The following is a 14,217-nucleotide window of genomic DNA, read 5'->3' as shown; positions in this document are numbered from 1 at the left end:
TTGGAAGTATTGCCAAGTTTGGCACTTTCATACTTTAAATTAACACGTATTCACCTTTTTGTATACTTACAGAGAGGAAAGGGGGTGTTGGGATATAAGATTCCTGGCACTTTGGCCATTAACACCCACCAAAAACTTTTTAAAGATAGCCGTCTGGGCTAGAGAGATGATTGCACCTCTTTTGAAATAATGTTTGGATAAAAATATCCCCAGACTTCAGGGAGAAATCAGATAAAAGTAAACAAAGCAAGAATGTGCATATGCAATATAGTGGCACAAAGAAAATGTGGCAGCTAGACTATTTCATCTGCTTGAGATGACTTTGATTATAAGTTCTTCAGCAGAAATCCTCTTTTTGTTCAACTCTTAATGGCAAAGTGGATATGTCTGTATACTATTATAGAATATTTAATGGGTTCAGCATTGGCTAACACAGTCATTATACGTTTTGCTTCCAGCGTGCTGCTCTTAAAAGAGCTTTGAGAAGTCCAGTGTGTAAAATCAATCATCTCCACAAAGAGAAGTCCAGGAGACACGCTTCAAAGGCATAGTGGGGAATTAAAGCAGATTTAGATTCATTCTGAATATTTTGTAGTCATTTAGTTATTTTTCATTCCTTTGGTATAAAATAATAGTATTCAAAACATATAACCAATAATATGTAAGCTGTTATTATATCAGCTTCTCCTCAACACTTGTTTTTATTATCTCTTATCAAGATGGCTAGAGGGGAAGGGTGATTTTTTTTTATCTTCTATCTAGTCTTTTAAACTTTTATTTTGAATGTTTCAAAACTTCTTATTTGAAAACTTGACTTCCTGTTTATTATTTATTTGTTTCTTTATTTACCACATTTGTATCCCGCCCTTCTCAACCCCGAGGGGGGCTCAGAGCGGCCTCATAACATCGGCAACAATTCAATGCCTTAAAATAACATACAGCTGATAAACGTTTACATTGAAACCAAAAAATTTAAAACATCTAAAGCAATTACATCAATTATTAAAATCACACAATCCAAGGTCGTAATCCAGACACATTTATCTGTGAACCATTTTAAGGCTGCAGGCTTATACCCATTTATCTAGAATTGGTCCCTATTGAAATCAATTAGACCTGCATTTGAGAAGACAAGTACTGTATTGACCTACCGCCTGGTTGTTTTTAATTCAATAATTTGTACTGTTGGGAAATCTTTAAATAAGCATCTTTTTAAAATTAGAAAATCTCCTTTGGTTGGCATGATATTTAACTATCATTTTTTTTTTCAGATGCAGTATTTACAAATGGCCAGAGTGTAGACTATCTGTTTGTCGGAAACATCGTTTATACGGTAAGTTGACATATTCATGTCAGCCAGAAAGTTCAGGTTCTTCTTCTTCTTTCTTTCTTCCTTCCTTTCTTTCTTTCTTTCTTTTTTTTTTTTTTTTTTTTTTTTTTTTTTTTTTTTGCAATGCCATCCATTTGAGAATGTTTGGATGTGACAGTAAACCACTGTTTTACTGTCCCTAGATGTTTTGGCCTTCAACTAACAGAAATCCTAAAGTGGGAAACTCGACTGCATAAGTTGTGGCTGGGATTTCTGGGAGTTGTAGGCCAAAACACCTGGTGGCCCACAGGTTGAGAACCACTGCAGTAAACCAAAATTTTGAGAATTCTTAAGAGTTCAGACTTATTTTGAACAAACCATATTCTGTTCATTTTTAGCATGACTACCTTCTTTTTTGTCTGTCCCCCAACAAACCACAGAAATAAACCAAGAGAAAACTATGGGTCATTTCTCTGCTTTGTCAAGGAAGAGACAAGCCAGGTTGCCAGATTCAAATGTTATGATCTACAAAACAAACTTGTTGGAAGACCATGGTTTACTTAGTTACTGTGAATGCCATATCTGTCTTCTTCACAGTAAGCCAAAACTGGCCAGATTCTGGTTCATTATGACATGCAAACCCAGCTCATATCCTTACATGGATGAACTTCCAAGTACCCTAAAGCATTTCATAGATGAAAATACATGAGGTCGAGTAACATCAGAGTGTGTCCAAGGTGGGAAAAGTTATTAATAAAGAAGAACACCATGGCTAGAAGAAGTAGCAGTATGCATTTGCTTAGGCCTCTTTTTATTTTTTAATTATTTTTGTTTGTTTTGTAAACTGCCCTTCTCAACGGCAAAAGGGACTCGGTGGTTCACGGTCATTAGTCATTCGTCATTTTCCAGAATGTGCGGTTCACAGTCCTTAGTCATTGTCCAGAATGTGCTTGAAATGCACTAATATGGTATTCTGAGTCAGGGAATTGCTTACTAGGTGTTGTAAGCAATTGATCATGGTAGTTTTATTCACCCCATCATTTTCAACACAGCATCATCAAGTCCAGATATTCTCAACAAGCCATTCTTGGTAAACCTCCATGTGCTTAGAACAAAAATGGTGATGAGGAGAGACACAACAGAAACAGAAAACATACTTTCAGTCATTTCACAGTGGAAGGCTGGGCACATGTAATCAAACAACATTTCAATGTGATCAAGATGGCAAAATTATCAATTGGGAAAAACAAACTAGGAGAGAGAGGCTGCAGCAGTTTGCTTTTGCCAAAGCTTACAGAAAAGAAAAGTCAATATCCCATTCCTTCCTCTTTCCTCTCCTGAGTTAAATGAGTGCAAACTACATTTGCATTTTGAAATAAGTTTAAAGTCATTGATGTAAGGAGGAGGAGGGGAAATAAGCTGTGAAAACGCATCGTTAATTGGGTCTAACCCTGCCAAACTGTGATTGTTGTAGGGAGTGTTTCCAGTGATAAACTGTTCATTTATATAACACTATACAAGCCCTCAGTTTGCAGTCATTTAAGTAAGCTGAGGGCAGAGGGGAGGAGAGAAACTGAGCCATTTTAAACGCACCTGAAAATGTGGTACAACAGAGGATTAAATCTTGGCTTTCTGAAAACAGAAAGAGGAAAGCAATGGTTGAGAGAGGGGAAGTGTGCTAGGATTTCTTTTTTTTTTTTTAAGATGTTTTAATTAGGTGTACAGTAGGTTTTGCTATGTGAATGTGTTATTAACTGTTCTAACTTAATTGGATTGGTTGTTTCATGTTTTAACTGTTTTATGATATATTGCTTTAGCTGTATTTTGCTTTACCTTATATGATAAGCCACCTTGGGTCCGACATGGGGAACAGGATGAGACATAATGTAAACATGACAAAAATAACATTTCTTTGTTTTTGCAGTATGTTGTAGTGACCGTCTGTTTGAAAGCTGGTTTAGAAACTACTGCATGGACAAAAGTAAGTATTAGAATTTTTAAAATCCTTACTTCTCCCCAGTTCAGCTTTATAGCCGTACTCACCAAAGAAGGAGAAAGAATTTGGTTGTGAGTCTTTCTTTTTTTTTTATTTCTGACTTAAAATAATCCAGGCACATGGTGGCTTTCATGTGAGTAAGACGATGAAGTTGCTCTGGTTTCAATATAACCTTTACAGCAGCTGTCCAAGGTGCTGAACCATCCCCCAAAATAGATTCCACAAAACACTTTTAAAGGTTGGATGAAAACACAAATTTTTCCCAACATAGAAGTTACCAGCCAACGTGATCTGGGAACAGTGAGAAGGGTATTCTTGGTAACTCAGGCACTATAAAGGGATGGTTCTGCTACAAATATCATTCTTCAGGAAAGTGGAGCTGGACACCTGCCTGGGACTCAAAGGTATTTGAGGGATTCCATTAACCCAAGAAACATCTTTTCTGCCACTGGACCCAGAACATTCCTGAGATGTTCTGTTTGAGAAACTAAGGTTTGGGCCAGATTAGAACTTGGATAAATGCCTTGCCCAACTTACCGGGCAAGGGCTGTAGCAATGGTGGGTACTTTTCCACTGGCCATAGAGCATGCAGGGGGTTTCTTCTTCCCAGAAGCCCCCTGTGTGGTGGAAAAGTTTCCTGCCACCTGGCCGACTAGCCAATCAGCAGCAGGCATTGCCCCGTCCCCACATTGGCCGGAGCCAGCTTCCCTCCTTGTCTGGCAGCCTTTTAAAAGTTGGTGCAGGCACTGTTCCTGTTTCAGCTGATCCATCCCACCTGCCATGCATGCTTGGTATGTGTTCAGCTATTGTTAGCTTGTCACAACGTTTGATTGGTGAGTGGCATAGGCCCTGTATCTGGTTTTAATTCCCCCCTAGCAGAAGGGGGAGAACATCCGGTGGTTACCAGGGGTGCCAAGTTAGGGTTAAACCAGTATTGTGCCAGCAGCACCCTGGTGTGTATGGCAGTATCGGTCAGCAGCAGGCGGCCCGATCATGATCCAGGACCCATGCATGGTGGCCAACCCGCGTTCCTGTTATCAATAAACAAGTTGTGGCCATTTTTCTTCCCAACTCAGTGTGTGAGTCATCTTTGGTTCTGCTGGCGGGAGGGGTGTCACTCCTGCACACACAAAACACAAAGAACTACAATATGTTGTGTTGATCTTTGGTTGAACTGTAGATGACAGGCAAAAGGTTTGAGGGTCAATTTGACTCAATAGAAACTTAGAAAGCAACCACCTATATTTCTGAACTATCTGTGTATCCACTTCTGTCTGTCTACAATTATATAGATATGTACTGGCTGATGGAATAGACATTTATGGATAAAGTAGTAAACTTTACTAATTGAGGTATCAAACCAGGTGGTGGGATTTATTTTTATCTGTATTTTGTTGAATTTGGGGAGAGGAGAGTAAGTGGGTAATACTTTCTATGTGGCATAACTGAATCACAAAAATATCAAGAAGAGTTAAAAGAGTTTTGTAAAGGATGTTGGGGTGTTAAACTATCCCACCGCTGATCCACCAATTGTAAGGAATGTTTATACAATCCCAAATGCTGCCAACCAAAAATATATAATGCGATCCCACCAGTATGCCACCAAAATGTAAAGGGAATGGGATTTATTTCTAACAATCCCAATGCTGAACCACCAAATGTAAAAGATTATTTTAAAAAATCAATTAAGTGTTTGGGGCTGCTGAGGCTTTGCCACCACACGCTATTTTCTGAGGTAAAGTTTTGTGATCACTGGCAACCACCACACTTTAAGGAATATTAAGCTTCTGGTTTGGCAAGAGGTTTTTAGTAAGCTGTGTTGTGCTGGATTCGCACTCGGGGCTCTGTACTCTGAGGTAAAACAATGAGATTCTTTTTAAATAAATGCTGCCACCATTTCTTACAACTCTGTTTTCCTATACTGCTATGTAACTGTGTCGCATAGAGGCACTCTTGAGACAGATGTTATTTAACAAATAACAAAGTTGTTTATTTGTGAGAACTTTGGCAAAACAGGCACTTAATCTTAATGGTTGTATAAATGAGTAAAAACGTGTGGTTACTTCAAAGAACAGTTCAAGGCTTAGTTTCAAAACTACTCTCCATTCCCTCACAAGAATCTAGCAGACTTCCCACTGACTAGACTTCTTTAAACTCCAGACAGTCATTTTCTTTGGATCTGTCTATTCCCTAGACTAACTATTCTCCCTAATAGCTATCTATTAGGCCTGGGTAACAACGCAAAAATTTGTTTCTAAAATCGATTTGTATTTGGGGGGGTTTTGCATTTTGATATTTAAAATAATTACAAAACTTTCCTTTAAAAAAGTTCAGTATTTACGAAATTTCGTTAATATTAACGAATCGATTCGTTAAGATGGCGGACCCCCCGCGCATGCGCAAATCACCTCTGAAACTTCGTTATGAAGACGGGGGTCGATTCGTTAAGGTGGCAACAAATTGATTCGTTAAAAAAGAAATATTTATCAGAAATATTTAAAAATGGAAAATTAACAATGCTTGCCCTGTTGTGGAGCGAACACAGCCACAGGACAGGGACAAACTCACACACACAGGCACACAAGGGTCTTTTCTTTTTTAAGAATATTTTTTGAATTTTTTTAAGAATAAAAGAAAGATATTTATCAGAAATATTTAAAAATGCTTGCCCTGTTGTGGAGCGAACGGCAAAGCCTCCCTGCTGCTCCCAGCCCAGGGAGTGAATGAATGCAAGCAATGAATGAATGCAAGCCAAGCCTCCCTCCCGAACCTCCCGTCTCCTCGCCTTCCCCAGCAATGAGCAATGCAGCCACGCGGGGCCGTTTTTAAAGGGCAGCCCGCCCAATCACAATCAGCCACGGTGCTTGGGAGCGCAGGATTGGCTCCCAGCGCACCCAGCATCCTCCATCCGTAAAACGTCATTTCCGAAACGGGCGGAAGCCCGTAAAAAAGATGGAGGATGCTGTTTCGATATTTAAAAACACTTCCGGGTTTGAAAATATGTTTTGTAATGGTTTTGTAATTGCTAAAAATAATGAATATTTAACGAATTACAAAATTAACGAATTACAAAATTAACGAACGCAACCGCCCAGGCCTACTATCTATCTATACTAACTGACCAACTCCTGGCTTCACTAACTCTTCTTCTTCAAACACTCTCAAAACCTAACTCTTCAGACACTAGTCCCTGACTCATCAATCATCAAACCCTGACTCTTAACTCCCAACTGAGCTGTCAGATTTTAAAACACGCCTACTTCAAGGCTTTTTTTCTCTTCCCTCCAGCTCTGCCCACTCTCTCTCAGCCAATTATACAACTTCCCACATTCCCTCTAGGCTGCTCCTAAGCTCCACCCCCTCTAGAAATTGGGTGCTCTAAGATGGCTGTCTCCTCGCACCATCTCCTTAAAATGGCTGCTGAACTTCCTGGGCTTACTTCTTGGGCTTACTTCCTGGGCTTACTTCTTGGGCTTACTTCCTGGGCATTCCCTGGCCTAGAAAGGTGGGGAATTCATCACAAGTTTCTCCCACTATTGTACATTGTATTAATAACGTTCAACAACATTACTCTGACTTCAAAAAAATCATGCAAATTAAGTCATATTAAATGTGGACTTTTCTAAAGTTTCTCAGTCTAACTGTCTTTTCTCCCATGACTGAGCCTGTGCTAATTACTGACCTTTGCTACTTGAACTGTACCAAAACGCAGGAGGTCAGAAGTCACAAAGACTGTTCAAGTTTTTTTTAAAAGCACTATATTTTCAGGGAATCTATATATATCTGTTTTTATGCATGGCTGCATTTCTTTGTTGACCATACATAAAAATATTTTCTGTATAAAAGCAAGCAAGACAACATTGCAGTTCATTCTACTCTCATTCACTGCAGACAAGTCTTATTATTTCAGCTGGGGATGACTCTCTGAAGGAGATCTCCTTCAAGAAGTGGAAAAGTCTTGAGTGTGTGCAATTTGGTTAAATCTTGCCTCCATCATCAGGTGGATTGGTTACATGAAGTTGAGTCTCAAGAGTGAGAATTCCTGTTGCTGAATGATAAGATATGATAGGTGGAAATGAAAGACTTGAATAAATAAATTATGGATCACACAGTAGCTGTCATTCAACAAAGAGAAAGAAGGCTCATGATTGTTTGCTTGTTTCTAGACATGTAGAAAAGACAACTACTTTATTCTTATGGCACAAGGCAGACTTATTTGCTACTACATTTTATGCCAGATCATGTAATCTGGCAAAACCTACTGATTTTCCAACACAACTGATTTGTCAGAACTATGAATTCATCATACTATTCATATTTTCATGTTAAGTCCATCTGAACTTAGGAAAACCTTCTTCCAAATAAACACTGATAGAAAGAATTCCACTGTGGAAATTTCCAAGATTAAAACCATGGCTTCAATTTTGGTTTTGGTCTTTTTTTTGTCTGTACTATTATTATTTTCTGCACAGTGATATTTTATCCACTCTGGAATTTTTATTTTTATTTTTAATTAAGTGTGTATCTGTGTATGTATATATATGTGTATATATATAAATTTAATATATTTAATATTAATTTGCAAAATAATTTTCTGTAGTAGTTTATTATAGAGACGTGCAATAAAATATAATGTAAACATAGTAAATCATTTAGTTTGACATACACATATCTGAAATAATAATCACAAGCCCATTTGGAGCTAAATCTAGTTGCTAATCCCACATCAGGATCACACATTGGATTATGTATTTATGTATTTATTTATTTATTTATTTATTTAAAGCATATATATTCCACCCTTCTCATCCCGAAGGGGACTCAGGGCAGAGCACAACATATAAATTGCAAACATTCAATGCTGGGACATAAATAAACTATAAACATACATAAACATTAAAATCATTTATCTCAATATTAAAATCTACTGTTTAAAACTGTCTCAATCATCCGCATCGAATCCGGTTGGCATGGTAAGGTACAGGAATAAAAAGGTGTGGCTAAATAATGAGGGAAACCTAAAAAGCAACTGGAATGCAATGACATCATGCAATAAGTAATGGATTCACACACAGTCCTCACCTTCTTGCGATAAAGTCCTGAATCCGTTGATGAATGGTTGTCCAACTGTTTGGTAAATCCCATTGAAAACCTGATGCATAAATCAGTGCTAAGAATCTGTTCTCTCTTTTTGTGGGAGAAATATAAGTTTAAGTCTGTGAAACTGAGAAAAAGCAATAATGTTGCCTAACAGAAAAAGGACTGAACCGAAGAGTAGTTTAATCAGTCTTACTACTGGCTTAAAATCAAGTGTGTTAGACAGGACTGAGTGAAACCTTAGGTGGAAAGAGAACAGAGAGAAATAACTTAATACCTGAGAATCAAGACTGTGGAACTTGGAGCAGAGGGAGAGACTGTACATCGAACTGTTTCCTGACCATTTGTTTCTTTTTCCCTGCAGTTCAGCCACTTAGCTGTTTGGGGAAGCATGCTGCTTTGGCTGGTCTTCTTTGGCATCTATTCTACCATCTGGCCCACCATTCCTATTGCACCAGACATGCGTGGACAGGTCAGTCCTTTTCTTTGCAGTAGTAAAGAGCATTTCTCTTCATAGTGGAAAAGATACACCTGAAGGAGAGTATTTTAGTTCAGTCTGAAAACTAATGCATTTCAGTAAACTCCTGGGTTTTGTTTTGTTTGGCTCTTGTTTTTTTAAGAAACGACCTGCTATGAGGTTACCTCCACTTTGTGCAAAATATATGGCTATAGAATGAGAAGAGACCTAAGATGTATTGTCGAAGGCTTTCATGACCAGAATCACTGGGTTGCTGTGAGTTTTTTCGCGCTCTATGGAGAGAATGCTGATTGAACATGGCCATACAATCCAAAAAATTCACAGCAACCCAGAAATAACATGAATTTCCTTTGTTTTGTTTGATTCCAACTTGTTGAAGTCTAAATCTTGGAATTTTATTTTAATTAAAACTGGTCTTATCTTTCAACCTAGTTGAAAAAGAGCATTGTAACATGAGCATGCTCTGGGGTCCAGTGAGCTATGTCATGCCATTTGGGGTTCTTCTTGGGAGCTAAATGGCCACTATTTTGAATGGACAGAAATGTATTTTTATGTATCATGTCAGAAGAAAATTGAGAATACACTTATAATGTACAGAAAAACCATAAACAAAGTTTAAAAACTTGGCATTATACTAAATGTCCTTTGACCAGAAGCTGGCCACTTTGAGTACCTCTGGTGTTGCTGTAAGAAGATCCTCCATTGTGCATATGGCAGGGCTCAGACTGCATTGTAGTAAGTGGTCTGTGGTTTGCTCTTCTCCACACTCGTATGTTGTGAATCTTACTTTGTAGCCCATTTCTTAAGCTTAGCTCTGCATCTTGTGGTGCCAGAGAGCAGTCTGTTCAGTGCCTTCTAAGTCGTTCAGTCTTCTGCGTGTCCAGAGGGGAATGTCTCATTTGGTATCAGCCATGGATTTAAGTTCCGGGTTTTAGCCTGCCACTTTTTGAATCTCACTTGCTGATGTGTTCCTGTGAGTATCTCTGTAGATCTTAGGAAGGCATTTATTGGTTTAAGGCATTGGCTTGCAGGCTGATATCCAAACAGAGGATGAGCCGGAGGTATCAATGCCTTGGTCCTTTCATTACAGGTCGCTACTTCCCAACTTGCAGCATGGGCAGAAATGACTTTGCATGGTGAAGGTCTGGGGTTTTGTGGGAGGGCTGATGTTTTATGGGAGTACATATTACTTACCTCTCAAAAATAATTAGCAAAATATCCTCTAAATGAGATTTAAGGAAGCTGGCCAAAAGTGTTTTGAGAAATATCAAGTGTTTGGGAATTTGGTGACAATTCCAGTGGATCAGATTGCGCCATGTAACTCCTACTCAACTTCTTTATATTGGTTAAAATTCCTGCATTGAATGATCTATTACATTCAATAATTTGAAGAAATTCCAATTACTGAAATGTGTTTTGACTCATTAGTTAATTTGTTTAATTAAAAGCCAAATGAAGTAAGTAATTTTGGAGGACAAAATAAAATACTTTTAAATCAAGGTGGGGACCACGTGTAACACCCTTTCAGTTCACACCAACATGACAGTTTTTCACCCAACAGCATTGTTTACCCCAAGGCAGCGTTCTTGCACCAACCTTGTTTAATATCTTTACTAACGATCAGCCACAACCACCACTCATAAAGAGTTTCATATATGCTGATGACCTTGGCCTAACAACACAATCAAAAGACTTTGAAACAATTGAAATCCAACTTACTAATGCCTTGAAAGATCTCTCCAGCTACTACAAAGATAACCAGCTGAAGCCTAATCCTGCCAAGACACATGTGTGTGCTTTCCACCTTCGCAACTGTGAAGCCAACAGGAAATTGAAAGTCACCTGGGAAGGTCAAGAGCTTGAACATTGTTTCCATCCTAAATATCTCAGTGTCACCTTAGATCGAACACTAGCATATAGGAAATACTGCTTAAACACCAAGCACAAAGTAGCTGCACGCAATAACATCCTGTGGAAACTTACTGGCAACACATGGGGTGTCAAAATTAGTAAGAACATCAGCCCTAGCCTTTTCTTACTCAACTGCCGAGTATGCCTGCCCTGTTTGGCATAGGTCTGCCCATGCAAAGCAGGTGAACATAGCATTGAATGAAACATGCAGAATAATCACAGGATGTCTTAAACCTACACCTGTTGATAAACTCTACAAGCTAGCTGGCATCCCCCCCCCCCCCCCCCCCGATGTGCGATGGAAAGTTGCTGCTAATTGTGAGAGAAATAAGGTTGAACACTGTGAAAGCCACCCACAACATGGCTACCAGCCTCCTCCCAGTAGACTCAAACCAGAAACGGGCAACAACAATGGTATTGTCTATAGCCTCCAACAATTCTTCCTCTGTACATTGGAGGCTACAGACAATGCCATTGCTGTTGCCCGTTTTTGGTCAAAAGATATTTAGCCACCCGCACTCCTTATATTTTTATCGGCTTTATACTAATTTATGCAATGCTTTTGATACAAAATAAATAACCCAACAGCCTCTGGAGGCATCATTCCTGATTCTTAGTAATGTAGCTTATTCTTTGAAGAGAAACCCTCCACTTTTCACTTTTCCTCAAAGGATATCTGCATTGTACAGGAAGAACTGGTTTTTTAAAAACATAATCAGTGGGGGTGTCATTTCTATTAATTCAGATGTGCAATGTATTAATTGAACTTATTGTTCCATCAATGGCTGTAGCTATGATCATAACTGTAGAAAAGTAAACACACACACACCCAGTGGTAATGAAGGTTATAAAAGCATAACTAAAGGCTATCAAACTGAGATTTACTTAGTATGTTATTGGGGCAGAAACAGGATTCCTCAGAGTAATCCTGCACTTCAGATGGATACATTTCTTTTGGTTATGGCTGTAAATCTGGAATCAGCATTCATACTGAAACTCTCCATATGAGATTGCCTCATTGGTGGTTTCTTTTACAGAATATAATGTGCAAACTAAACAGTTTCTAAGGTCATGTTGTATACCTCCCTTGATTAAGTATCCATTTTCCTTGTATAATTTCTCTCTAACTTGTGGAAAGGAAGGGAATTATACCTGCAAAATAAATTATTGAGAGATCATAACCAAGAGGGAGCTGTGTATGTCACTAGCAGTTATACTTTGAATGTTGTGAGGTTTTGGATGTGTTCCTTCAACATATATTGAGTTGCAGGTGGTGAAATTTTCCCCTTCGGTGTCATGAATTCAGCCCTTGGAGAATAGAGAAAAATAATGAGCCTGTCAAAAGCACTCAGGAGCCCAAAGGGAATGTGAAAAATAGGAGACTCCTGGGACCAAAAAAGGGGGGATTTAATAAATATATGTAAAATACCATAGGGAACAAATTCTAGTGAAAGTGTGTCATTGTGTACTGCATTGAGACTATTACAGCCTTGCATCAGAAGAAGTGCACCATAAATCTATTAGGTTCACAATCAGTGAACATCATAATGTAACAAGATCAAGAGAAGTTTGTAATTCATGTTATTTTCCTGTTTTCCTCTTTTTTTGTAATAAAGTAATATTGTAGATTTTGTGGTTCATTTACAGAAGTTAAGAAAATGGCAGAGCACATGCTTTACATGCAGAAGATTCATGTTTAATTGTCTTCTTTCAAATGGATCTGGGAAAGAGTCAGGCTGCATCTCTGCTGTAGAATTATTGCGGTTTGATACCACCTTAACGGCCATGGCTCAATGCTATGGCATCATATGACTTTTAGTTTTGCAACATCCTAACCTTTTGTTAGTCTTACTGAGCTACAAATTTCATGATTCCATGGCACTTAAAGTGATGTCAAACTGCGTTAATTCTGCAGTGTAGATACACCCTCAATGCTAAGACAGTGTTGAGTTACATGGAACAATAGCCTGAGTCAGTAAAAGACAACTTCTTGCAAGCAAACCTGAACTAGAACTAAATCAGAATATTTGTGGTAATGCATTCACTCCCTCCATGCTTCCAGTACAAGTAATGTTGGGGATAACGAATCAGTCAGGGTCAACATAATGAGTTGGATGTTGTGGTAACAGTTGTAATCATTTAAGAGCGAGAGACAGTACTATCTTAATTATAGGTGGGAATAATGTGTCCAACCATCCATAATATTGTTGGGATCCAATTCTTAGCTTTCTCCACCATTGGTTAAAGCTGCTGAGACTTAAAGTTCAGCAACATCTGGTAGGCCAATTGATTTCTTCCAATGATAGGAATGAATAGGCAATCATTTGTTAAGAAGTGATAAAAGTTGTCTCCAAAGTGAAACTTTTTTCAGCAATGTCAAAAAATAGTTGTGAAAATCTGTGAGTAATTTGAGTTGACCCTTCATTTTATTGCTTCTAACTGGAAAAAAATACCAGTGTCACAGTTGTGGTTAAACATCTGCTCCAACACAACACAGGTCCCAAAGCAAAAAATATAGTGTTAAATAGCATTGGGTTTCTGAGTGTACATTTCGACATAATGTTTTTCCACTTAAAGTGTGTTATTTAATACTCAATAGATTTCCTGAAACAAATGACGTCTTGAGATACAGCATTAATGCCTCACTGGGGCTAAGACAGAATTGCAGACTATTTTCATAAAGACTGCAGCACCGACATTATGCATGATTGAATTTGTTCATTAATATAACCTGGCATTGTGGTATTGTGTTAATATACAAACAATAAATTACCAAACAAATTAAGAGACCATTCACTCTATGTAGAGTGAAGAAAAAAGTTCAGCCCAACATAACCATCATACCATATCATAGGCGATCACTCGTGGCCAAGTATGATTGTCTTCCAGAAATAGAATCTTGGCGGTGAGTCTGTAAGTGAGTGTAGAGATCTATTCTGGATCTGCATGGTCTTTTACAGTGATGACATTCATTTCCATATTGAAGGCAGTCCCTACAAGGGTTTGCTTGACGCGCCTTCCTCGTGGTCCTTTGGGGAAATGGTAGCGGGATATAAATAAAGTTATTATTATTGTCATGTTTCTCCCTCCCTATTTGTGCATCTTCAAAATCCACCACTGTTGGTAACATCTGTCTTCCAGTTAGAACATTCAAGTGCCAGGGCTTCCCAGTTCTTGGTGTTTATTCCAGTTTTTTTTAGGTTTACTTTAAGCCCATCTTTAATTCTTTTTTGCTATCCACTGACATTCCATTTTCTGTTCTTGAGCTGAGAATAAAGTAACTGCTTTGGGAGACAGTGACTGGGCATTCAGACAATGTGGCTGGACCAGCAAATATATGTAAAATACCAAAGCTAGTGGCGTTTGCTTCTTCTGGGATGCTGATGTTTGTCCGCCTGTCTTCCCAAGAGATTTGCAGGTTTTTTT

General features: G+C 38.4%; 1 protein-coding gene across 4 annotated transcripts in view; it reads left to right on the top strand.

Moving 5' to 3' along the window:
- The window catches only part of ATP8A2 (ATPase phospholipid transporting 8A2), a 438,434-nt gene that overhangs the window by 332,145 nt on the left and 92,072 nt on the right, over positions 1–14,217 (top strand). For all 4 annotated transcript variants that reach the window (XM_067466581.1, XM_067466582.1, XM_060770914.2 and 1 more), the window contains 3 exons: positions 1,272–1,333; positions 3,234–3,290; positions 8,767–8,874. In XM_067466581.1, coding sequence (XP_067322682.1) covers positions 1,272–1,333; positions 3,234–3,290; positions 8,767–8,874 — 227 coding nt within the window. The remainder of the gene's footprint in view (positions 1–1,271; positions 1,334–3,233; positions 3,291–8,766; positions 8,875–14,217) is intronic.

Source organism: Anolis sagrei, chromosome 3 (genome assembly GCF_037176765.1).
Source record: "Anolis sagrei isolate rAnoSag1 chromosome 3, rAnoSag1.mat, whole genome shotgun sequence".
Classification (NCBI taxonomy): Eukaryota; Metazoa; Chordata; class Lepidosauria; order Squamata; family Dactyloidae; genus Anolis; species Anolis sagrei.
Note: the sequence above shows the minus strand (reverse complement) of the source record. Positions and strands in the feature narration are given on the sequence as shown.